We start from the raw sequence: 23597 nt of genomic DNA, 5'->3' as shown, positions 1-23597 counted from the left end.
TTCTTGCAGAGAATAATTTTTGCAACATGATTTGTGCTAAGGCAAGAGATCCCCAGGTATTTTGCTTCAACCCCCAGTATTTCTGAACATTTTTCTGTAGTGGTAGGGGCTTCTGGTAGTTGAAGTCCGAAACATCTGGAGATCTACCTTCTGCCCAACCCTGTCCTAGAATACCCAGTGTATATAATGTATGAGCAAGGATTTTCAGCTGTGACTGGAGGAAAACCTGGCACGTTTTCATCAAAAGAAAACGGCTGAGCAAAGGGTTATAATAAGCTGTGAACTTTGTGCCAGCCAATCAGCCATCAGTTCTTTTAATGAGGTTGTGAGCAGCACCACAGATTATTGTCGAAGTGTTAGTTACATAAATGGAGGAACTAGCATCAGAGCTGAGCGAGAATAAAGCCAACCAAAGTGTAGTTGCGATAATGATGGGGTAATATAAAACAGGGTAGCATTTAGAGATGCGAAGTGCTTTTCCTGCAGGTGCTAAAACTCTTTAGCAGTACGGATTTATACCTGATCTTTAAATTAGGGTGGGAGGAGTACTTGAAGCTTCATTTCCATCACAGAAACAGGAACTGTTGTTTTTACATAAATATAAAAATTGGCACCTTAAGAAGTATTCATGCATGTAAACTTCTCAGACACAGAGTATCAGTTGACCTGGTACCATATCTGGATCAAGCAGATGTGAATTTCTCAGGGCAGAACTACACCTTTAAGGAACAAATGCTGGGTTCCCAGTCCTAGATTTGTTTCATAATGAGATGGCTTGGGGGGGGGGGCAGTGGGGGAGCTTTTACAGAAGACAGTTATGGGAAGGAGGTACTCAGCCCTTATGTGCCCACTGATACTTGTCTGCAAGAGTTCCTACATATCATGTTTAGCTTGTGTTTTCTTCTCCCAGCAGGGCTGCAAGTCCAGAAATAAGGCAAGCTGGGAAAGAAAACAGCCTTGGATTGGGAATTGGCTGTAGAAGAGTTAACTCCCCACCCCACCCCATCCAGCACACTTGTGCACACATACACACACTTACGTTGGTCTGCAAACAGGCTGAGAACACCCGTTTACCAGATGAATTGCTCCACCTTCAGAAGTGGACCCTGAACGCTTCTAGATACTAATTTTCTGATCACCTAGATTCTCACAGGACCAGCCCTTCCATTAGGCAAGATGCAGTGGGCACTGGGAATGAATCAGTAGTGAAGGGTTGACAGTCAGAGCTGTGTGTGCCTTGTGGCTGGCCCTACCCCATCTAAGCTAGACAGCTGCCCTCAATTGTGGTGGAGGATACTGTCTCATCACCAGTGCCGATGGAAGATCAAACTGCCATTCCAGTTGTCTGTATGTGGAACGGTGGGAGAACACTGTATTGTTCTCGGCCTCGGGCAGCAAAATGTCTTGGACTAGCCCTGAATTCTGCACATAGAGTAGCAAGCTTTGCCTTGCTCGTTCTTTTACCCCTGCAAGGGGTTGTAAAGTGGCTATCCAGAAAACCAACCAGCAATAGCTGTTTCCATGTAATGTGTTTGTGGTCAGGCAGTTTATGGTCAGGGTGTCTGCATGTTTAAGTATATTTGCAGCAACACAGTCCATGCTACCCTCATGTCAGCATGTTCTGCTGTCTCTGTTGCAGGCAAATTAGTTCTTGTGATGTGCTTCCTTTTGCTATTAGTTTTGAAGGTCAGCTCTAGTCTTTGCTACCTTTACTGTGCATCATCTGCTTAACTTGGATGGAAAAGGATGAATGAAAAACAAAAGGATGAACAGCAGGTCTGGAGGTTAATAATAATCTGCCCCTAGAGAAGCTTTTCTAAGTGGAAAAATAAATCTCAGAGCTCCATAGTCAACAAGCAAAGCTGGAGGAGGGGGGAACTAGGAAGAACAAAGGGCCAGCTAATGTGGTTTCAAGTGGACAGAATGTTTGAACTCCCCAGATAGACCCAAAAAGGCTTGAATTCAAATTTTCTGCACAGCCATGAAGCTTGCTGGGTAGTGTCAGGCAAATCATGATTTATTAGGCTAACCTATCTCACAGGATTGGTATGGGGATGAAATGGGATAATTCTTTATTGCCACTTGAGCTCTTGGGAAGATGTGGGGAAGGATCAATGTAATAAGTCCTGGGTACCCTCCCTTTTTGGGTCAGTGGGCACATTTGGAATTTTGAGTGTGGCTAGATCTATGCTAGTGCTTTTTATCAGTATAGAAGTGCACTGATAACTGTCGGGGCACCTTACACATTCCGTATACTGCTTTTCTAGTGTTCTTGCTTGCTTTTTATTCCATATTATCCAAAATACCACAACAGATTACTGTGTGTGTGCTACGAGGTATAAATGTGCAAGAGGGATATAGCGTTACCATGATGGGATCATATCGATATGACATGAGGTGTAGATCTGGCTTGTGCCATGGGGGCATTCTCAAAAAATGGCTTCCATGGGGGGATGGCCCATTCACAAAATGGTTGCCATGGTAGGTGTGGCCAGTCACAAAACACCCATTTCCCAGAAGGCAAACTAGTAGACTAAAACAAAGTACCTTGTCCAAGAGCCTAAGTACAAGACAGGGTGGGGTCTGAGCTCCAAATGAAAATGGCACTGGAGGGCTGCCCTTCGCTTTGTAGCATGCCAGCCTCTGCTGTTGTTTTTAACGAAAACAAATTTTAAGAAATAAAATAAAATCAAGAGGGTCAAGGACCTTGGCGGGTGCCAATAGAGGGGCACCACAGACACCACACTGGAGACCCCAATGATAAGTGAAATTGCTTGTTCATGAGCGAAAGGAAGTGCTTACTGAGTAGCTAAGATGGATGCAAAAAGAAAGGGTGGTCTTAAAAGGTACGTGATGCAAGTTCTACCAGTGAAGCTAAGTAGGGTTGGCCCTGTAAACTACCTCAATGATAGTCTATCTGGGAACCAAATTTAGTCAGCCTGAACTCTCTGAAAGTAAAGTGGAGTATAAGTGTGATAGTTCTGAAGCCCTAAATGGTTTGGGGCCAGGATATCTTCCCATATGAACCTGCCTGTAATTTCCACTCTTCTTCAGAGGCTCTGTTTTTTATCCCACCACCAAGAAGTTAAGTTCATGGGGACACAGGGCATGGCCTTTTATGTGGCAGCACCCTGATTATGGAACCCCTGCCTAAGGTTGGCCCTTTCTGTAGGTGGGCTGTGAAGATTGTTTTATTTGGGCTGGTTTTGATGGATTTTAAAGTTCTATTTAATTCTCTGGATGTTTCAGAAATGGTTTGCTCTGTCATTAATATGATCGTTTTGTTTTAAAGTTGTGTATCACCTTAGGGTCCCTTTTGGGCACAAGAATGATTTATAAACATTTCAATTAATAAATAAAATACATAGCATTATCAATTTGTTTATATCCCACTTTTCTATTACAGAATACACAAAATTAATTGCCAGCTTTAAGATATATAAAAAGCAATAAAAGCATGAATAAAATAGGAAAATGCTCATAAAACAACATCATTCCAGAGAGAAAGCTTCTGAAAATCTGAGCTAGAGGGAACCTGATCCTGATCCTGCAACACCTGGCCCTCTTCATTTTGCAGCCCTTTAAAGGGGCTCATTCTATGGCTGCTAGTCAGCAGCTAGATGGCCATAGGATAGGTCAGTTCCTGGGAACCGACCTTGGAGCCCGCACTCTGAGGTCGGTTCCCTGAGAACCGACCTTCACACCTTCCTGCACTGCCTCGTAGGCAGTGCAGTATGGCCCTGTGCTTTGTGCTCAGAAGAGGAGTGCGGAGCGGCCAGGGCAGGGAAGTTGGAAATCTGGTACGACATATCCAATGTGTCATCCAGCCGCCGCTTGCCCCGCTCCGACTTCCCCAAAATCGGCTGTCTAGCCGCAAATGCAGGGCAGCTGAAGCATGGAGGGGATGATCCCCTCCGCTCTTCTCCTGCCCTGCTTTGGATAGGCGGTCGCCTCCGAGTTCGGAGGCAGCCTCCTATCCTGGTAGGATTGCTCCTTCCATGTCTTTACTCTCTTTGTTGATGTGTTTTATATATTGTTGATGTATTGTTGATGTGTTTATATTTTTGTATACTCTCATGCTTTGTTGTGAACTGTTTTGAGTGTAGCGTATACAGAAGGAAAGTGATATACAAATAATATGACTGACCATTTAAAAACAGCATTTTTCAGTGAGTGTAGAAGAATACAGCATTACAGCCAGGCAGTGCTAAACTCTTGCGTGTTTTAATGGGAGGACAGCATCTATTCACATGTAGTACAAGGCGATTCTTGGGCTTGCACACTGCATCCCTTTCTTGCGCTCCAGTTCAGTCCCTTACTTCTGATTTCAGGAAACCTTTGCTGATTCCAATGCAGCAGCAAACAGCGGCTTGTCTGAAACTGGGGGGGAATCAGAGCGCAGACGGAAGGAGCACAGGGACATGATGGCCAAACCAGCCCTAGGTTAACGAGACATTCTGACCTGGCCAAATTTTGGAGGGAGAACAAAGAAACTAAACGATCTTTTGGGGTTTCGATTGTTATTATTTGAGCCAGAAGAGTCAGACCGTGTTTAAATGGCTCAGGTTTCAGGGACAGAATGCAATGACCACGTTTCGATCCCTGAAGTACGAGACATGTGGTGTGAGTTTCAGTCGAAAAGCCCCGCATGGGATCAGCCTGGTTTGTACGGTGTGGACGGTATAGCTGGCTTCCCACGCAGAATACAGGGGTATCCTGATTACAACGTTCTGATCTTTTTTTTTAATTTGGCCTGCTCTTGATCCCTTAGTAGCAGCAGAAATTAAGTAAGTGAAGCATTTCTTCATCATCTCCATCCCAAGGAAAACCTTTACTCAATATTGGTTTAATTTGTACATCTTAAGGGTGGTAACGCATGCCAACCAAGGCAGCAATCTAGCTCCAAAGCAGCCTACTTAGTGGCAAATCGTTGGAGAGACAAAGTAACAGATTAGGGCATCTTTTGAAGTGAATAAAAATACTTGTAATCAGCCTTGCATGCTCTCTTTTGGGGCCTTGCTCTCTCTGTACTGGAATCCTGTCCATTTTGAAGAGTCCTCTGTGGCTCAAACACTTCCATACACAGAGACACTTAAAAAAAGGTTGTTTGACTAAAAGTTATTGCATTATTTATTTATTTCATATATCCATCTACATCACAGAGAATGGGTAGTTAGGGTAAAATCCAACATAAGTCCTACTTAGAGTAGATCCATTGAAATTAACAGGTCATGACTAGCTTAAGTCTCATTCATTTCAATGGGTCTACCATAAGTAGGTGTACAGTCAGTGGTAGAGCACAAGCTTTGCATGCAGAAGTTCAATCCCTGGCATCTCAGGTAGCGGGTGACAGGAAAGACCTTTGCCTGAGACCTTGAAGAGCTGCCAGTCTGGGTCTACCATTTCTGGCCATGAATCCTGCTGATGCTCTGAGATGTTGCTTGCGTTGCAGGGTTCTGCTAGGGATCAGATCTTCAGCAGAGAGCAGCTTTCTCAGGAAGCAAGGCAAAAAAGATCAGCACCATGAGAAGCTCCAAGTGATGGTGGGGCCAGAAGCCAGAGAAGATTGCCTGCATGTTGCTTCAAGGAAGGTCAAAGCAAGACTGAGGCTTAAATAGGAAGTTACCAGCCTTTAGGCTGGTTAGCTCTGCCTCTGACTTGAGGCTTTGACCCTTAAAGGGGCCTGGTCTTTAGCAGCCTGAGGCTGCAGGGATGTGAGAGTGGTTGAGGCATGTGAGTCTCTCCATCGCTTGCATCCTCAGAGTCAGGACAGTGGTGGAGCCTCCATGGGATGCAGGGGCAACCACTCCCTGGGGTTCCTCTGGAGAATGGGATCCTCAGGAGATAGAAGCTTGTGATGCCTTTCCATGGTGGAGTCTTCTACTGACTCCAGAGTTTCTTCTGAGGAGGGGGGGCAGTCAGAATTCTCTGAGGAGAAGGATTCAGGGTGCTGGGTACATGACGCCAGGTGAGAAAGGGGTAAAAAAGAGTTTTGAAGGTAGACTGTGGAGGAGAAATGTGTGGTTATTATAGCTTGTTTTGAAACTTCTGCGTTTATTGACATTGTGTTTGGGTGTGTGTTTTTATCCAAAAATTAAAAAAAATTAATTAAAAAAAGGTAGACAATACTGGGCTTAGATGGACAAATAGTCTGACCTGGCATTAGGCAGCTCCCTGTGTTTGTAATAGAAGTGTTTATTCCCACTGGTCAGTCAGCAAGGATTGTTTTTGGTGCATGGAATACTAAAAGATTGTATGAGTAGATCACTCTCTTCCTAAAGCTTTTTATGCCCTTCTGGAATTGTGATTTCTTTCTTTCCAGAAAGACAATGATCGGAATCATAGAGTAAGAATTGCCTTGGGTAATGGCTTGAGAGCTGATGTTTGGAGGGAATTCATCAGAAGGTTTGGAGACATACGTATTTTTGAGTTTTATGCTTCAACTGAAGGCAATGTTAGCTTTGTGAACTATACTGGAAAAATTGGAGCTGTGGGAAGATTAAACTACTTGCAAAAGGTAAGGACAAAGGATGATAGTGGTTCCTATTTACAAAGGACAGTCATGATTTTTCTGGTACCTGTCTGTGGCCAGTCACTGATTCTGCTTTGCCCTTTGGGAATATTTGCATAGTGCTTTCTAAAAACATAGTTCGTGTGCCCTGGAGTTCCCATTCTTGAGGTTTCAGACCTCATCCACCAGATCTCCAGAAGTTAAAACTCAAAGTCAAGGATGTGTAGGGGAGCATAAAGAGGCAAAGATAAAAACTTACCTTCCTACTGTATTGGAGGAGATATTAATTTTGCTGTGGATGGCTTGGGTGATCCCAGTAGAGATGCATGAATCTGTCAATTTCAGTTTTGCATGGTTTCTCATTTTTCCAGCCTTAAACTTGTTTTGTCCAGTTTCCACATCAGTTTGTCATTATTATTTTTAAAAGTCCACATGAAAATTCATAGGCATTTTTTTTTTGCACAATTCTAATGTATGTTGTATGCAGTTTTGCCTAATATGTGCATATTTTACAAACACTTTCCTTAATATGCATTTTTGTATGTTGTTTTCATATATATATGCATTTTTGTGCATACTTCCTCGTAATATATGCATTTGTGTATGTGCTTTTTTAAAATTGGAGAACTGCATCATAAATGTCAGGAAAGTGCGAACACTGAAACATAACTGTGTTTTAGTTTGCATATTGGTTTGGGAAGTGTGAACTAGATTAGCTAGAATTAAAATGTACTCCAGAGGAATTTCTCCCATCCATAGAGCCCAGCCCCTGCTGAACACCAAGGCTGAAGTTGGTTACTAGTTCCTGGCTCCTTAGTTAGTTAGTTATTGCATTGGTGAATTGCCTTTCTGAAGCCAACCAAGACAGTTTACAAAAATATAAGAGAATAAAAACCATAAGCAAATAAAAGACATAGTAAAATGTTTCACACAACTTTAAAAATATAACCTTACTTGCACGAAAGCTCAAAACAGAACTCAATCAGTAAATTTAATAAGGAATTGAACTGTATTTGCCCCTGCTGTACAATACAAGCTTTGACATACCCCATATCATATTTCTCCATGATCAGGGGATGGCCTAAAGCTTAATTTGGGGTACAGACACCCCACTTCCTTATTTGCAATTGTCATCTGAGGTCATGATACATTAAAGGGTGATTTTCAAAAACAAGTTTTAATTTGAGAGAATTATCATGGATTTTGAATGGTAGAGTCCCCTGGGCATTGTGATATATGACATGGCAAAAGCTTATTTTGGAATCCAGGGGCATGTGAACTTTAGTTCCTTGTTTAGGCTGCTTATACTCTCCCAACTTTCATGAGAATAAGGAACAGGGCCTTCTTGCTGAAGAAGGGTTGTTGTTGGGAGATGGGATTTCAGGGCAATGTGGTTCATTTTCTTGAACTGTAAAATAAATTATTGGCATACTTCTCTGGGGTTCCTTGAACAAAGTGTATTGAAGCGCAGGGGTAAGGTTAGATAACAGTGGAGAATGTATGTCCTATCTCCAATGAGAGATAAAATCAGTTCCTGTATCCCAGCAGGTCTGGAGAGGGAAGGAAGCATCAAAGTGGGGATGAGATTGTACCATGTATATGACATGTGCAAGCATATAGGATGGACGTGGAATTACATACACTGGTGCTGTGCCACTTTGCATCTTCCCTTAAAAGAGAAACTGTAGTAATTTTGGTAGGCACTTTACAAGTCCAAATCACTATCCGTGGCAATGGGTTATGCCTACGGGGATTATAAAGCTTTCTTCTTTTATAAATTGTATTTGAGTCTATATGTAGAAAACCATACTTTATACATAAACATTTATACTTTTTCTTTAGAAAGTAATGCGCTTTGACCTGATTAAATATGATGTAGAGAAAGATGAACCTGTCCGTGATGAAAATGGCTACTGTATAAAAGTTTCCAAAGGTACATCCACTTTATTTCTGTTATTTGTCAGTAAAATGTAATGCCAGACAATGCTGTTTTGAACTGCTGTTTTAGCTTTTAATAATATAGTACAGCCCATTCAAAAGACCCAGAGAACATGCAGGCTACTGCCTATTAAGCATGTAGATTGTTAAAACCAATTCCATTTTCATGTATAAACAGAAGATGGAATAGAAGCAACACTTTAGTTGTTGACATGGTGCACCAAGACTATAGGAGATGCTTTGTTTTTCATATAGTTTTTTTCCTGACATTTTCCCTTTAAAGATAAAAAACAGCTACAATCTGCAGCAAAATACTAGTATGCGTGGGGGGCGAGGTGTTCTTAACCCATTTACCTTAGGCTTTTTTTCCTAATAAAATCCTCCTATAAGTGCTTCCCCCATGACACACACATACGTATGTGGGGAAATATACAGGTCTCCCCCCCACCAGCATTCTTCTCCTGCAGATTGTAGCCTTTTAGCTGTATTTCGTAAAAGAAGAAAAACTATATGTGACTGTCATGTGTAGTTGTACTAGTCTAATTACAGATATCCACCCCCTTATGAGGTATTTCATATCATGGACATATGATATTCCAAGTACAAATTGAGTTTCCTTTTGAAGGCAACTTTTGGAGCATTCTCTGTGTGTCCCCTTGTGCAAAATAGTATTTTTGTTTTGACTATTTGAATCTTGTTGTAGTATCTTTAAGTCATTTTCTATTTGCTTTGGCTCACACCAAATTGGCGTAAGTAATTTGTGTAATACTATCCGTAAGACAATATGATGATGCCAAAGTTTTGCCTTTTTGTAAGTGCGATCTGGTGTATAAAAGATGTAGACGTTTATCATCTACCCCATTCTTGCTTTCAAGAATAAGCATAATGATGTTTGCGCCTGGTCCAGAGGATGAATAAACCGTATCTTGAATGCCCTCACATCCAGCTTGTTCACAAGAAATTCTCTATATCCTTCCAGAAACTGTACAAGACAAACACCCCCAGAAAACCTACAGCAGCAGGTTCATAGTGGAGCTTCCTTTCACACTATTTGGTTCTTGTTTATTCAACAGGGATTTTCAAAACTCCCAGTGAATGTAGACATCATTTTTTCTGCCTAGAAAAACTCCTTGAGCAGGTTTTAAGAAATCTGAACTCCAGACATAAGAGTCATTTCACATATTACATTTTTAGGTACACACACACATACGCGCACGTGCGAACACACAAAATAATGTGTGAATGAGACAAATCCAGCATACTCAGCCTGGATTTGCTGCAGTTCTTGTTGAGTGTTCCATCTGTGGCAAAAATGGGTTTACTGTAATGTAGGGAGTGGCTCTTTGCCCACTTGGCTTCTTCCGGTGGTGTAATGGTAAATTCTGAAGTGCAGGAACTCATTGCAACAGTGTGTGTGAGTATGATATATAAAATATACACACATGCATGCACACATACACCGAGAGAGCAGCAGTACACCATGTATTTGGATCAGCATGCCTGGGAGTAAGGTCCATTGAACTCAATGATGCTTACTTTTGATTGCATAGGTTCGGTGTGTAAAAACATGTCGACCCAGGGCTGGCACAAGATATGTTGCTGTCTGAGGCAGATGACAAGATGGTGTGCACACACACACCCCATTCCACATTCAGAAGGAGACTGGACTGGATGTTGAATCTTAGTTAAACACTAACAATGGCATAGGGTTCTCCACCTCAACAGAGGGCAGCAAGCTAGTTTTGGGGGTGCCAGATAGGTTTTGTGGCATGTAACAGATCCAACAGAGGGGAAAGCCCAGGGGGCTCAGGGAGCAGATGCCCAGCATCTGCTTCCTGAAGTGATTGCTTCACTCTGCCTAATGGTAGGAACAGCCCCACACTGACCTTTAACAAAAGATCTTCACCCAGCTGGAATGCAACCTTAAATTAGAAATATAAACAATCTTGCAAATGATTGCTACTGTTTAACCTGCTAACATGAAGTAGGAACTCCATCAAAGAAAAGAAGTATCCAGCCTCTGCCTGATGATTTTCCTTGTTCTCTGACTTCCTGCTTGCTAATTTGTCACAAACAATAGTAACATTTGAAAGCTTAATTATCACCTCATTCACTGGCCAGAGGAAGGAGGGTCTATCTATTACCTGGTGCTCCCAGAAGATGACTTCACTGCTTCTGCTCTGAAAGAAGTCCCAGAGCTGCTTTCCCCTGTGTCCCCTACGCTCCCGTTACACCACTAGCTCTATCCAATCTTATTCTGACTTTGCATATTAAGAGGCAAGATCAAGCCTTCGGCCAGGAACTATATTGCTAAGTTCGATAAGAAACTACTAAGAATTCCATGATACTCAGTATTATCACTGTATTAAAACAGCTAATTGGGGGTTTAAAATAAGCATTTAAAATGCTTATTTTAAATGCTTACAGCAAATGCCCTACAGCATTTTCAGGTATCAAACCCCATGACCATGCAGAGTTTATTTTAATTTTTGCTTTGTTGTTGTTGTTGTTTCTCATAGGTGAAGTGGGGCTTTTGATTTGCAAAATCACACGGTTTGTTCCATTTAGTGGATATGTGGGAGCAAAGAGCCAGACAGAAAAGAAAAAGCTAAGAGATGTCTTCCAGAAAGGGGATTTATATTTCAACAGTGGTGATCTTTTAATGATTGACCATGACAACTTCATTTACTTCCATGACCGAGTTGGAGACACATTCCGGTTTGTTGGTTTATAATTATATATATATAATTAAAAGGTGAAAGCAAATATCTGTGAATTCTGAAAGTTTCCTGGTCCATAACCTCTTAATCAGCGGTGTACAACCTCAGGCCCAGGGGCCAAATCTGGCTTAACTGGGGTCCCAATCCAAACCTCAGCAGTTCTCCAGATGGCTACACCCCATCCCCCCCCACACACCAACTGTTTGGTAATTTCCTGATTTTTGAGCAGTTTTTCCGCTATTTTAAAGGTTGGGATGCCTCTCCTAAGGCTTAGTTACTGGCAGTAAAAGCTTTAAGCTAAAATATGCTGATATTTTGGCCCTGCCCCTTTCACCCCAACCCTTTTGTTCTTGCCCACCACTGGGATGCAGCCTCTGAGAGCTTCTTTGAAATTGAATTTGGGCCTTGGGCTGAAAGAGGTTCAGCAACCCTGCCTGTAATTAATTTATTTGGCTCATCATGGGGATGTCCAGTAATTTCGATGTGAAGCCGAGCAATTGGGTGATCACTTCACCACGCGTAGACTCACACATGCACATAACTCTCTTGTTGACTTGCCGCTGAATATGTGAGCTTCTTCCATTGAAGAATATTCTGTCTGAAGGGATAATACTATCTCTGTCTCGGGTGTCTGATATGTGACAGCTGTTATCGAAACCTGCAAATCCTCACTTAGTGGTGTAGTAGTCCAGAGACGAGTGTGCATATGTGAACCTTTTCCAAGTCAGGCCACGTACTGACATGCTGAAATGGTAATATGAATTGGCCTTGAAGGTGGGTTGTTATTATTGCCTTCTGTGAAATAGGTTTCTGTTGGCACAAAAAAACTGTGAGTTCAAAGGAGTTGTTTAGTCTGTTGGGGCTCAGACCTCTGTCTTGTACTCAGTCTTTGGGGTAGGTTACTTGTCCTTTGTAACTACCCACGCCTCTCTTGGCAGCCATTTTGTGATGGTGATCATGGCAGTTTTTCCAATTGCCAAATGTGCCCACTGGCCCGAAAGGGTTGACTGTCCCTGATTTACAGTGTTACTTGTTCTGGGCTTTTTAAAATGGGCTCTTTTTCCCCTAGGTGGAAAGGAGAAAATGTGTCTACAACAGAAGTTGCAGATATTTTAGGACTGGTGAACTTTATTCAGGAAGCAAACGTGTATGGTGTATCTGTGCCAGGTATAGTATAAATATAGCATTTCAAGGTCTAAGCTGACAGCTTTGTGGCTTCATGGAAGAGAGGTAGAGAAAATGACTTTCTTCCATCACAATGGCTGCTCCATTCCCTCTCTACAGGGCTTTTAAAAAATATGTGACCATATACAAAATGTACAGTTCTTGGGGGGGGGGGAATGTACACTCCTAAAAGTATTTTTGTGCAGTTCAAAAATTCAAGCCATGGAAAAGTTGTATTATGTTCACTGATGCAAAAAGTGGCATTTTTGCCCCTTTTTTCTAAATACCTTTTTTGCATTTCTACAAGCCTTGGGGTTCCAATGGGAAGGCAATTGTAAAATGAGAAAAAGAAGATTCCAGGACAAGAAGGGAGAAAGGAAGACGCCACTCCTCCCTCCCTTCCACCTTACCAGCAGAAGCCCAACGGGGTTTTAGATAAGGCAGTTCCTCCACCTTTGGATCTCCCTGCCCCCACCAGTAGAATTGTTTCACCAGTCTAATAGCACATCCCAGAACTTAGTTCTGAAAAAAAGAGATCCCAACAAACAGTAATAAGGCTTAGTCAGTTATTCGTAGCTTGAAACGAACACATTTTGCATTATAGAGAAGGGAGGTTGAATTACAATGATATCTTAAAACTCAACAGTTTTTATCTGGAAATAAATAATAGAAGTGGATCTTTAGGATGAATTGAAATGGTAATTTACTAGACAGTTTTATTGATGGATGCATGTTTACTCAGAAGAAAGTTACACTGAGTTCAGTAGGACTTATTCCCAGGCAAGTGTGCACAGGATTCTTTTATTATACAATTTTTGTTGTTGTTAAAAAGAAAAGACTCTAATCAGTGACAATTCTTATATTTATATAATTGTGCATATTGTCATTTTTAAATATGATAACTTTGTATGTTTTCAATAAATGTAATATTTTTAAACGAGGGGAAAAATAGCAAACAGTTGGAATCTGTTGCTGTGTTTTCGTGCTGTGTTTTCCTTTCTGCTATCAACAGATATTTCATTATTATGGTGTAGGTCTAAAGCTGTTTTTCTTTGTTTTCACCTACCTCTGTTGAAAATGTAAACGCCTATAATCGGCATAGGAAAGATTTCATTAGCAATTGAACTGTGTGATAGTCCAAGGTTCCTTATCCTCATCTCAGATTATGTTACAGTATGTGGGGAACATAGCACAGATCCCAATGGATTTATAAAACCCAGTGGGAGAGTTAAATGCTGAATTACAAACTGGTGTTTGGTTGGGGGGTCAGTAATAGTTGTTGGTAACCCTTCACTGTTTTGCCCATAAGCAATCTCAAAACTTGTTGTCTTTTAGGTGGATTATATATATTTGGTATCTGGCTTTCAGTGTACAGCACTGAAAGCCTAATAAAAGATTAAGCTGATCCTGCTTATTAAAATGTGGAGACCAAAGATTCCATCCAAGCCACAAAAGCTTTGAGTAAACATACTCTGTGCCAGGTGTTCCTTTGCAAAAGGCAAAAGGTACAGAAGACTGGCTCATAACAAAAATATGCAACCAAGTTCTCAAAATGATGCCTTTGCGTATGTCCTGCTATTTCAACACCATTCAAGGTCATTGTCCCAGGCAACTGCCCGGAGAGTTCTGGCTATTGGGCAGTATAGAAATAAATACCCTGGGGTAGCCTAGTCTCATTGAGATGTTTCCAGATTCTTTGCATATTTTATTTTTATTTTATTATTTAATTGATTAAATTTATAGCCCTCCAAAATTGGTGCTCAGCGCAGCTAACAATAATAAAGTACAGATGAAAAACAAAATCCTAATGAAAACATGACATAAAAACAAATCAATTAAGAACACAGATGAAAAACACAACAATCAGAAATAGTTATCACTATTTAACCAGTTAAAAACCACTTCTGCAGCAGGCCAGCTTACATGCCAAAGGCCTGCGTGAAAAAAAATTGCCTGCAGATGGAGCACCTTTTTATTAGAGCCTTCTTCTCTCCCCCCACGTAGCTTTGCTGTATAGAATGCAGGCAGATGGAGGAGACTGTGAGAAGACTGTGAAATGGGATGCTATTAAAAGGCTGCAAAGTGGAAAATATGGTGTTCAGTACCTTTTTATTAGACAATAATAGATACACCAAAATTACTAAGCCTGCACCCTAGGGTATTTCATAATCTCCATCTGTGCACAGAGTACCTAGACCAGCCTTTGCCAGTCTGGTGCCCTTCCGTTTATTTGGACTACAGCTTCCATCATTCATGAACATTGGTCATGCTGGCTGGGGCTGATGGGAGTAGCAGAGAAATTCCATCACACACACACACACACACACACACACACGGGGTTAAAAAAAGTGCAGGGAAAGCTCCATTGGAATGAATGGAAGCATTTAAAAAAAACCTGTTGGGGATGGAATTTTGTGAAAATATGGGGGGGGGAGGTTTAAAATACAGGGGGAAGTCCAACCCTTCCATCTCTCAATGCCATGGTCCCAATCTGGATTGGGATCATGTACACTTACACAAGAGTAAAAAAAAACACTGAAGGTTTTTTTTCAGTTACACTGATGCAATCACTAGAATGTATAGTTTGGCCCTCTGTGCGTTGCTTCTAACAATTATCTTCAGGGGGCGGCGGGGGACATTTGGACTTTGGAATGGAAGCCATTTATGCCAGAGACCTCTGTCATGCCCTGCAAAAACATGCACACCGAAATTATAATTGTTTATATTCCTGCCTGCTTTTAATTTTGCTTCCTTTATATGTTGATATATGACCTCTAGATCTTTATAAGTTTAATAAATCTACAGTAAATTGTTTCAGGAGCTTGCTGAGAAATAGTTCAGAAAACAAATAATATTAGTAACAACTCTCTTGCAGGTCACGAAGGCAGAATAGGAATGACGTCCATTCGACTAACAGATGGCAGTGAATTTAGTGGGGAAATACTCCATAAGCATGTTGCCGATTACCTGCCAGCCTATGCAAGGCCTCGTTTTGTGAGGATTCAGGTACATCTGCCTTCCCAAGCACCTCTTTCATCAATGGACGAGATGGGGTGTTTATTTACTTATTTTTCTTTCTTAGAAATGAGAGTTCCAATTTCCCTGGAGGTTACAGTGTTGTCTTGTTCCAGTTGTCTAGGAATCTGGTCATCGCCATTCTGCCGCAGATAGTTGACCTTGCACAGAATTTGAAATCTTATGCAGAAGCCTGCAACCTTATGCACATTTACCTAGGAGTAAGCTCCCCTGAATACCATGTGTCTAACATCTTAATAAGAACATAGGAAGCTGCCTTATACCAAGTCTGACTAGTGGTGCATCTAGCTCAGCTTTTTGTCCACTGAGGGTGGGGAACATGTGGCCCTCCAGATGTTGTTGGACCTGTTGGGAATATTACAACCTAGTCTGCAAGTTACAGGAAAGGGGCAGTGTTGCAGTTAGTTAATGCATGGACATAGCTAGCCGTAGGATCTCTATAGCCTACAGTGTGGTTCCTCCTTCCTGCCCCTCCCCTTTTCTCTCTCTCTCTGTCCTCCCTCCATTGCTGGGAGCTCATATGCTTGCTCTCCCTTGCTCCTGGTGGTGTTGTGGAACACAAAGAAATGGACTGAACACACTCCTTTTGAAGCCCTATGCTGTACCTGCATATATATGCAAGAATATGTGTGAATAAAACTGTTTTCTTTCCTTCACTAAAGAAAGGCCTCCTTTTTTTAGCCTTTCGTGTGCATGTGGGACTGGTTAACACTCATTCTGTTCTGCCTTTTGTTTTTTCTCTGCTAGCTGCCTTTCTAACAGGAGGCACCAGTACCAAATAATTCCCTTCAGGACCAACTCCCATGAGCCCCAGCCAACATGGGTAATGGTCAGTGATGATAGGAGTTGTAGTCCAATATTATCTGGAGGGCCACAGGTTTGTCACCCTTGGTATATACTGACTAGCAGCCGCTCTCCAGGGTTTCAGAGAGGAGCCTTCTCTTGACCTTCCTGGAGATGCTGGTAATGGAACCTGGACGCTTCTGCATGCAAAGTGGGTGCTCTGCCACAGACCTACAAAACTAGGGCCACACTGTAATTTGGAACTGTTTTTTTAAAAGTCTAGTCTCCTGACTACAAAACATGTTGGTGGTGTGTGGTGTTTTAAACATACCTTCACAACATATGAAGGAAAATACCTTGCATTTCTGACAAAATACCTCAAACTTCTTTCTCACAGTCATGATGCTCCATCACTATAAAAAAAATTAGTGTGTGTGTGGCAACAATTAGAATGTTGACATTTATTGATTTCCTAATATTTTGGAAGGCCCATAAAAAATTACAAAATGCTGAAGTTTCATCAGAAATCACAAGAACCACTGCCTGTCTTCATAATTTCCATTGTCTGCTGGTAAATGTTATATTTGTTTAACAATGTAGGTTGAGAAATGTTCAAAATAAGCAAAGTTTCATTATCAGTTTACTAATACATCTCAGAAATGTCCAAGGGTCTTGAACTGTTGACGTCTGCTCTTACAATGTTAACTGGGTTTACACAACACAATAATCCACATTTAAGGTTGAATATGGGTTGAGTGTGGGTTGTTGTTGAACTGTGGGTTGTTGAAATGTGAGTTGTTGTGTTGGCTGAACCCAGACATGCTAACAAAGCATAGTTTGTTAACCACGAACAACCAATGAAGAAAACCCGTGGTTTGTTGTTAGGTTGTGAATTGAGGGTTGTTTGTGGTTAACAAACCATGGTTTGTTATCACAGCTGGGTTCCCACAACACAGCAACCCATGGTTCAACAATAACCCATGGTTCAATGACAAACCACACTCAACCCATACTCAACCTTGAGTGTGGGTTGTTATGTTGTGTGAACCCAGCCAATGTATTCAAACCTTAATCTTTCTTTCCTTTGTTTATAAGATTTAGGCTGCAATCCTATACCCACATACCAGGGAGTAAGCCCCACAGAAATAAATGAGACTTACTTCTGAGAAGATATGTATAGGATTGCACTTTCACTGTTAATTTCCTCCTTCCCCGCACCCTTTAAAGTTATGCACAAATTTGGATCCAAAGCCACTTGTTTTGTGCTATAAATAGAACCAATCATAGACCCATATGTTTGTGGACTCCATGTGGCTTAAAAATGTTGTTAATTGTTATATCCAAATTTCATTAAAAAAAATAAATTTCTAGTCCTCATAATTGTACATTTACACTGGAAACAGTTGTGGTTAAGGTGTTTAAGTGATCATTGGTTGGGAGATGTGCAAAAAAAATTACCTGCTTTTGTGAGATCTAATTCCAAGGTGCTTACCTGTGAAGGCAGCAGTATCAATGTGAATAATGTATCTGGTAGACGGAGAGCAGCATGCCTCAATTGTAGCAGACAGCTTGCCACAGTTATTCATACTGTGCTGTTTGAAAACTGGCTATTACTTTCAAAGTTATAGTATATTTCCAGAAAAATGACTGCTGCCCTCAAAGTTACAGTATTTTTTTCAGAAAGCAACAAATTGCCTACTTTTTGTTGCACTGCAGAGTGTATAGCAGCCTCTCAAATAAGTTAGTGGATGTTAAAAGCCCATGAAAATATTTGGTATCCTGCTTAATCAAACACTTGTTATGTTATTTATTTGTGATTCACCAGTGGCATGAAAGGGGGAAAATTCCAACTCTCTTCCAGTTTACAAAAATTGTCCCTGCTTAGTTGCCTGCAGGCAATTCTTACTCGCCACAGGTGACTAGATAAGGGACTGCTCTTACAGGCCTGAGATATATTACATTGCAATTTGCATCTTTCAGCATTGTGTGTTGTGTTTCCTTGTTGTTGTAGGATGCCATTGAGATCACAGGAACATTTAAATACCGGAAGGTGCAGTTAGCACAAGAGGGATTCAACCCAGCAGCTATCAAAGACACCCTGTATTTCCTGGACGACAAAGGAAAGACATATATACCCCTGACCGAGGACATCTATAACTCAATATGTAGCAACAGCCTGAAATTATAATGTACCCAAAACTGTTTTTTTTTTTAATCAAGAATTTGTTTGTAAATAAGTTTAGGAAGTTACCCAAAATTCATTTAAAAGTGATCATATCTTTGTACCTAGAATTTGAAATGCCATCCTCTCACTTGTTTTATGAATGTTTTAGTAATGATATCGATGCTCTTCTACAACAATGGTACTTCTACTACCTCCCAACACTTATCCTCTCTTACCGCTTTAGTCTACACATATTGGAAGCAGGTTCTATATAAATTAATCGTGCTTATGTTCAATCAAGTCTATGGCTGTAATCAAACAGCTCTTATATGCAAGCTGAGCCTCACATATGCAGGAGCTTCTCATTTCTCTCTTTTCTCAGAGCATTTCCACACCAGGCTAAAATCCTGCAAATTTACCAGGGCTTTCTGCTTCCGTTTTAAATGCAGGATCATGACGGGCTCCCTTTATACGTGCTTCCCTCCCCCCTCCCTTTTTCCCCTTTATCCGCAAATTCTAATAAAAATATGTTTCATTTATACAGCCACTAGATGGTGCTGTGGTTTAGCTCCTTGGAGGGAGCAATCCTAGGGATGTACAAAACACTTACCTGGTTTCGTCCAGGGACATCCGCGGTGGGGGGGAGGCGCTCCGTCCCTCCCCCCAAAATCCTCGATGGGGGGGGAGGCGATCCGTTCCTCCCCCCCCCCCGGAATCCTGCCTGGCCAGCTCTGCTCCACGGCCAGGCCGCGGAGCCGCTGGCCAGGCCAACCCGCAGCGGGGCCTCCAGCCGCTGCCAGGCTGCTGCGGATGCAAATTTGCGTCCCTATGGTAGCCCGTGATAGGCTACGTAAATATTTACGTAGCCTATCACGGCTAAAACAGGAATGCAAATGGCGTCCCCCATGCCATTTGCATTCCTGCTTTAGCTGTCATAGGCTACGTAAATATTTACATAGTCTATCACGGAGAAAACGGGAATGCAAATGGCGTAGGGGACACCATTTGTGTCCCCGCTTTAGCCGTGATAGGCTACGTAAATATTTACATATTTACATATTTACATATTTACATAGTCTATCACGGAGAAAACGGGAATGCAAATGGCGTAGGGGACACCATTTGCGTCCCCACTTTAGCTGTGATAGGCTACGTAAATATTTACATATTTACATATTTACATAGTCTATCACGGAGAAAACGGGAATGCAAATGGCGTAGGGGACACCATTTGCGTCCCCGCTTTAGCCGTGATAGGCTACGTAAATATTTACGTAGCCTATCACAGGCTACCATAGGGACGCAAATGGCGTCCCCTACTCAGGATGCTATTTGCGTCCGCAGCAGCCCAGCAGTGACTGGAGCCGCTGGAGCTGAAGCCGCAGCTGGAGCCGCCGCCAGGTAGGCTCCGTTCCGGGGGGCTTTCGTGGGGTGGTGGGGCTCGTTGCTCCTTTCCACCACGGATTCCGGGGGGCCGAATTCACTGGAAATCGGCCCCCCTGGGATCCGTGGCAGAATTCTCTAACATCCCTAAGCAATCCTACCTGGATAAGCAGCCGCCTTCAGACTCAGAGGCAACAGCCTATCCAATGCAGGGCAGGAGAAGTGTGGAGGGGATCATCCCCAATTTCGGCTGTTTAGCCACAGGAAGTCAGAGCACGGGAAGCGGCGGCCAGACGACACGTTGGATGTGTTGTGCCAGATTTCCAACTTCCCCACCCCAGCACGCCCCCAGGAATGCCCCATTTTTACTGCTCCATGCTCCTCTTCCGAGCACGGAGCGTAGGGCCGTTCCACGCTGCCTGCAAGGCTGCACGGGAGGGGGTGAAGGTCTGTTCTCAGGGAACCGACCTGTCCTATGGTCGTCTAGTCACTGACTAGCGGCCATATTGCACCCTTATTGTGGGATTTCCTCTTTTCATGTAGAAATGGAAAACTGATCTATTTGTTACTAGATTATTTCCGTTTCAAATTAAGTCATGGAAATGCTGGGAAAGTAAAAGAGAGGCGCTGGAGGTTGACAACGTCATGCAAAGGACCCGCAAACATCCGTGAGTGATCAATCTCAATCGCAGGGTAAAAACCCCATGTGGAGAAGCCCTTATTCTTGGTCTGCACAGCATGGGATTCCAGGCTGCGGAACAGCATATTCTGTCTCTCGCATCCCCCTAGAAGAGAACAGAAATCCCTGCACTCATGAGATTGTGGATCTCATGAGAGAGAGCCTCACATATATGCATATGGAGCTTCTGAACAAATAGGCTTCCCCATTGCTGTAGTGAAGGGGGAAGCTCTGCACGTGTGTCTTTTGTCTACATGGAGTTCAGGTGAAAGGAGTACTCCTTACAGCAGGGGTGGGCAGACTTCAGGTTTGCAGGATCTACCTTGTTTTTCACTAGAACCCCCAAAGCCCATCAGCTGGAGCCAGGTACACACTGGTGACTCAGGAAGGCAGACATAGAATTGTGGAACAAGGTGCCTTCGAGCACCTGCTCAGCCCAGGAAATTGTTTTCAGAACCAGAACTGGAGCTTGTACACAAACCCTTTCAAGCAAACCTACTCCTACAGGAGCAGCCATATTAGTATGTTGTGGCAAAAACAACCATGTCTTGTGGCCTTTTAAAGACTAATACATTTATTATGACTTTCATAGACCACAGGAGTAAGCTTTAGTCCATGAAAGCCTTTCCCAACCCAATGCCCCCTAGATGGGCTGGGGGATCCTGGGAGTTGTAGTCCAACACATCTGGAGAGTACCAGGTTGGAAAAAGCTAGCTTATGCCATAATGTGTTAGTCTTTAAGGTGCCACACAACTCTTTGTTGTAAATCTACTCCTGTTTCCCCTCCAAGTTTTCTTTATTTCAGCAGCCTAATTTAGGAGGAAAGGGGTTTTGTTGTTGTTGTCACTATTGCCAAACCATTTGAAGAAATCACCCAGAGACCCCAGTCTACTTTCCACCCACCCCTGCTTTACAGTTAACTCCACACCTGTACATTGGCACTGTTGCACCCAGAAGGCACAGCTGAAGCTGGGCAAAATTTGGTTAGGGTTAATACGTGTGTCTTTCTCTCTCCACTTTCCCCCTATTCCTAGAAAACAGCATATAAACTATTCCTAGAAAACAGCATATAATCACACTCTCATTAAATTTTTCTGATCCACTTCATGCTCAGAGCTTCTTTTTGGTGCTGTCTATTCTTTTTCTTCTTTAGTGTTCCAGATTCAGTTCCAGGAGGGATTTGACTGACTTGCTTCCTTGAATTAGGACTCCAAAATCAAATAGGTGGGGAAACTCAAAAGTAAGGAAAGAAAAAAACTGCGCTCTGTGTATTTAGATAGCTGTTTCAAAAGAGGGACACGTATCTGTCCATGACCTGTGAACAACCAATGGCTCTGCGTAAAGAAACAAAAAGAATAAATGATCCCTTGAGGTTATGGAAATCTTTGACAAAGCCTTTATACATTATGCAGCAGTTTGTATATATCCCCACTAGATGAGGGTCCAGTCTCATAGTGTGTCCCCTTGGGTTGTAAACTTGAGTTGTTATAGTGAGGACAATGGTGAATGTGTCTTAAATTGTGGCTGGAATATCAAAGAGCCTTCCTGGTTTGTTTTGATCTCTTATTAGGTAAATAGTCCAGGTATAAATGATGACACTCTCCCACTGTACTACACATTGGATGTTTACCCATTCTGTGCATGCAGTGAGATTAATGAGCACAACTGGTGTGGTTGGTTGCCAGCTGTTCTGGTAGAGTTCCTGTGACTCTTCACTGCTGTATGACAGGGAGAAAATCAAACCACTGGACCTGATGCTGCTGCCTCATACCAGGCCAGACTGTTGGTCCATCTATTGTCTATTGCAGCCTTCCCCAGCCTGCTGCCCTCCAGATATTTTGGACTACAACTCCCAGGATTCGTTTTTTTAAATCATTTTTTTAATTGTGAATTTCAACAAAACAAACGAAAACATAGGAAAATGTATTTACTATTGGCGGTGCTGATGGAACTGATGGGCATTGAAGTCCAAAATATCTAGAGGGCCCTGGGCTGGGAAAGGCTGCAGTAAGGTAGAAAGGCTCAGTGGTACCTGATCTTTCAGCTTGGAGGCACTTTTGCAGTGCTCTTCACAACTCCCATGCTAAGCTTTCCATGACTCATAGCCTGCAAATCCACAGTCTTGTACTGAATCAGATGGTTTGGTCTATCTCAGCTTTCCTGCCACCTTGGTGCCCTCCAGATCTTTTTGACTACAACTCCCATCAGCCCCAGCCAGCATGGCCAATAGTCTGGGATGGTGGGATTTTTAGTCCCAAACATCTGGAGGGCAGCAGGTTGGGGAAGACTGGTCTATCTAGTGACCTAGCTTTCCCGGGTCTCTAATAAAGGCTGCTCTGTCTAGTGACCTAGGTTTGCTGGGTCTCCTTCCAAGCCCTGCTGCCTAAGGCCCTGGAGACACTGGGCCCTGAACCCGGGACCTTCTGCATGCAAAGCATGAGCTCTACCACTAAGCTATAGCTCTATTGCAGCCTTCCTCAACCTGATGACTTCAAATTCCAGATGTTGTGGACTACAACTCCCAGGATTGACCATTGGCTATATTGGCTGAGGCTGATGGGAATTGAAGCCCAAAACATCCAGAGGGCACCAGGTTGGGGAAGGCTGCCTTACTGCATTTCTATGCCAGAAAAAAGATTTACTTGATGAATTTCTGCTGGCGATGCAGCTGTTAAGAGCGCAGGAGCCCTGGTAGGGGGTGGGGGGATAAACATTTGTAACCAGCCAGGTCAGAGAGTGCATAGCACTTCGGAATGTGTAGGAGTGTTAATGTGTGATAGAATACATGGAGTTGAGCAGTAAGGAGTCTTTTCATCTGTCCCAAGCCTCAGACTCTCTCACCTTGCAGAACTGTTGGAGACAAAAACAGGTTGCCATGTTGCTTTTGAGTGTGCAAAGTGTTGTTATAAAATTAGCTTTGACTGGCAACTTTGGAATTTGACACCGTGGTTAGGATTAACATCACTGGTATTCCTTTCCAAAACCCAGAATACAGGCTGGCTTAATCTCTTGGTTGCAGATGGCATCAGTACACAATGTTCCAGTTTCCCAACTTGAAGTGAAGTGGCCAACGGTGGATTTACAAATGTGCAATAATCTCAACCCCATCTACATGCTGACCCCTAGTTAACACAGGATAGTTTACCAATCCATAACACGCACTTGCAATGAATAATAATTGGAAGACAGGCTCCGAAATGAAATTTGAGACTCCAGACT

At 42.5% G+C, this 23597-nt stretch overlaps 1 protein-coding gene across 1 annotated transcript in view; it reads left to right on the top strand.

Annotated features, from left to right (window-relative positions):
* Nucleotides 1-18862, top strand: part of SLC27A2 (solute carrier family 27 member 2) — a 35562-nt gene extending 16700 nt beyond the window's left edge. The window contains exons 5-10 of the mRNA XM_084816428.1: nt 6323-6517; nt 8354-8444; nt 10969-11167; nt 12239-12336; nt 15209-15339; nt 18164-18862. Of these exons, the coding sequence (XP_084672554.1) occupies nt 6323-6517; nt 8354-8444; nt 10969-11167; nt 12239-12336; nt 15209-15339; nt 18164-18340 (891 nt within the window). The 3' untranslated portion in view covers nt 18341-18862. The remainder of the gene's footprint in view (nt 1-6322; nt 6518-8353; nt 8445-10968; nt 11168-12238; nt 12337-15208; nt 15340-18163) is intronic.
* Nucleotides 18863-23597: the final 4735 nt, after the last annotated feature.

This window comes from Heloderma suspectum, chromosome 11, assembly GCF_057233095.1.
Source record: "Heloderma suspectum isolate Gila_16-S chromosome 11, 16-S_ref, whole genome shotgun sequence".
NCBI classification, from domain to species: domain Eukaryota; kingdom Metazoa; phylum Chordata; class Lepidosauria; order Squamata; family Helodermatidae; genus Heloderma; species Heloderma suspectum.
The sequence above is the reverse complement of the archived record's forward strand: the minus strand, read 5'-3'. Positions and strand labels throughout refer to the sequence as shown.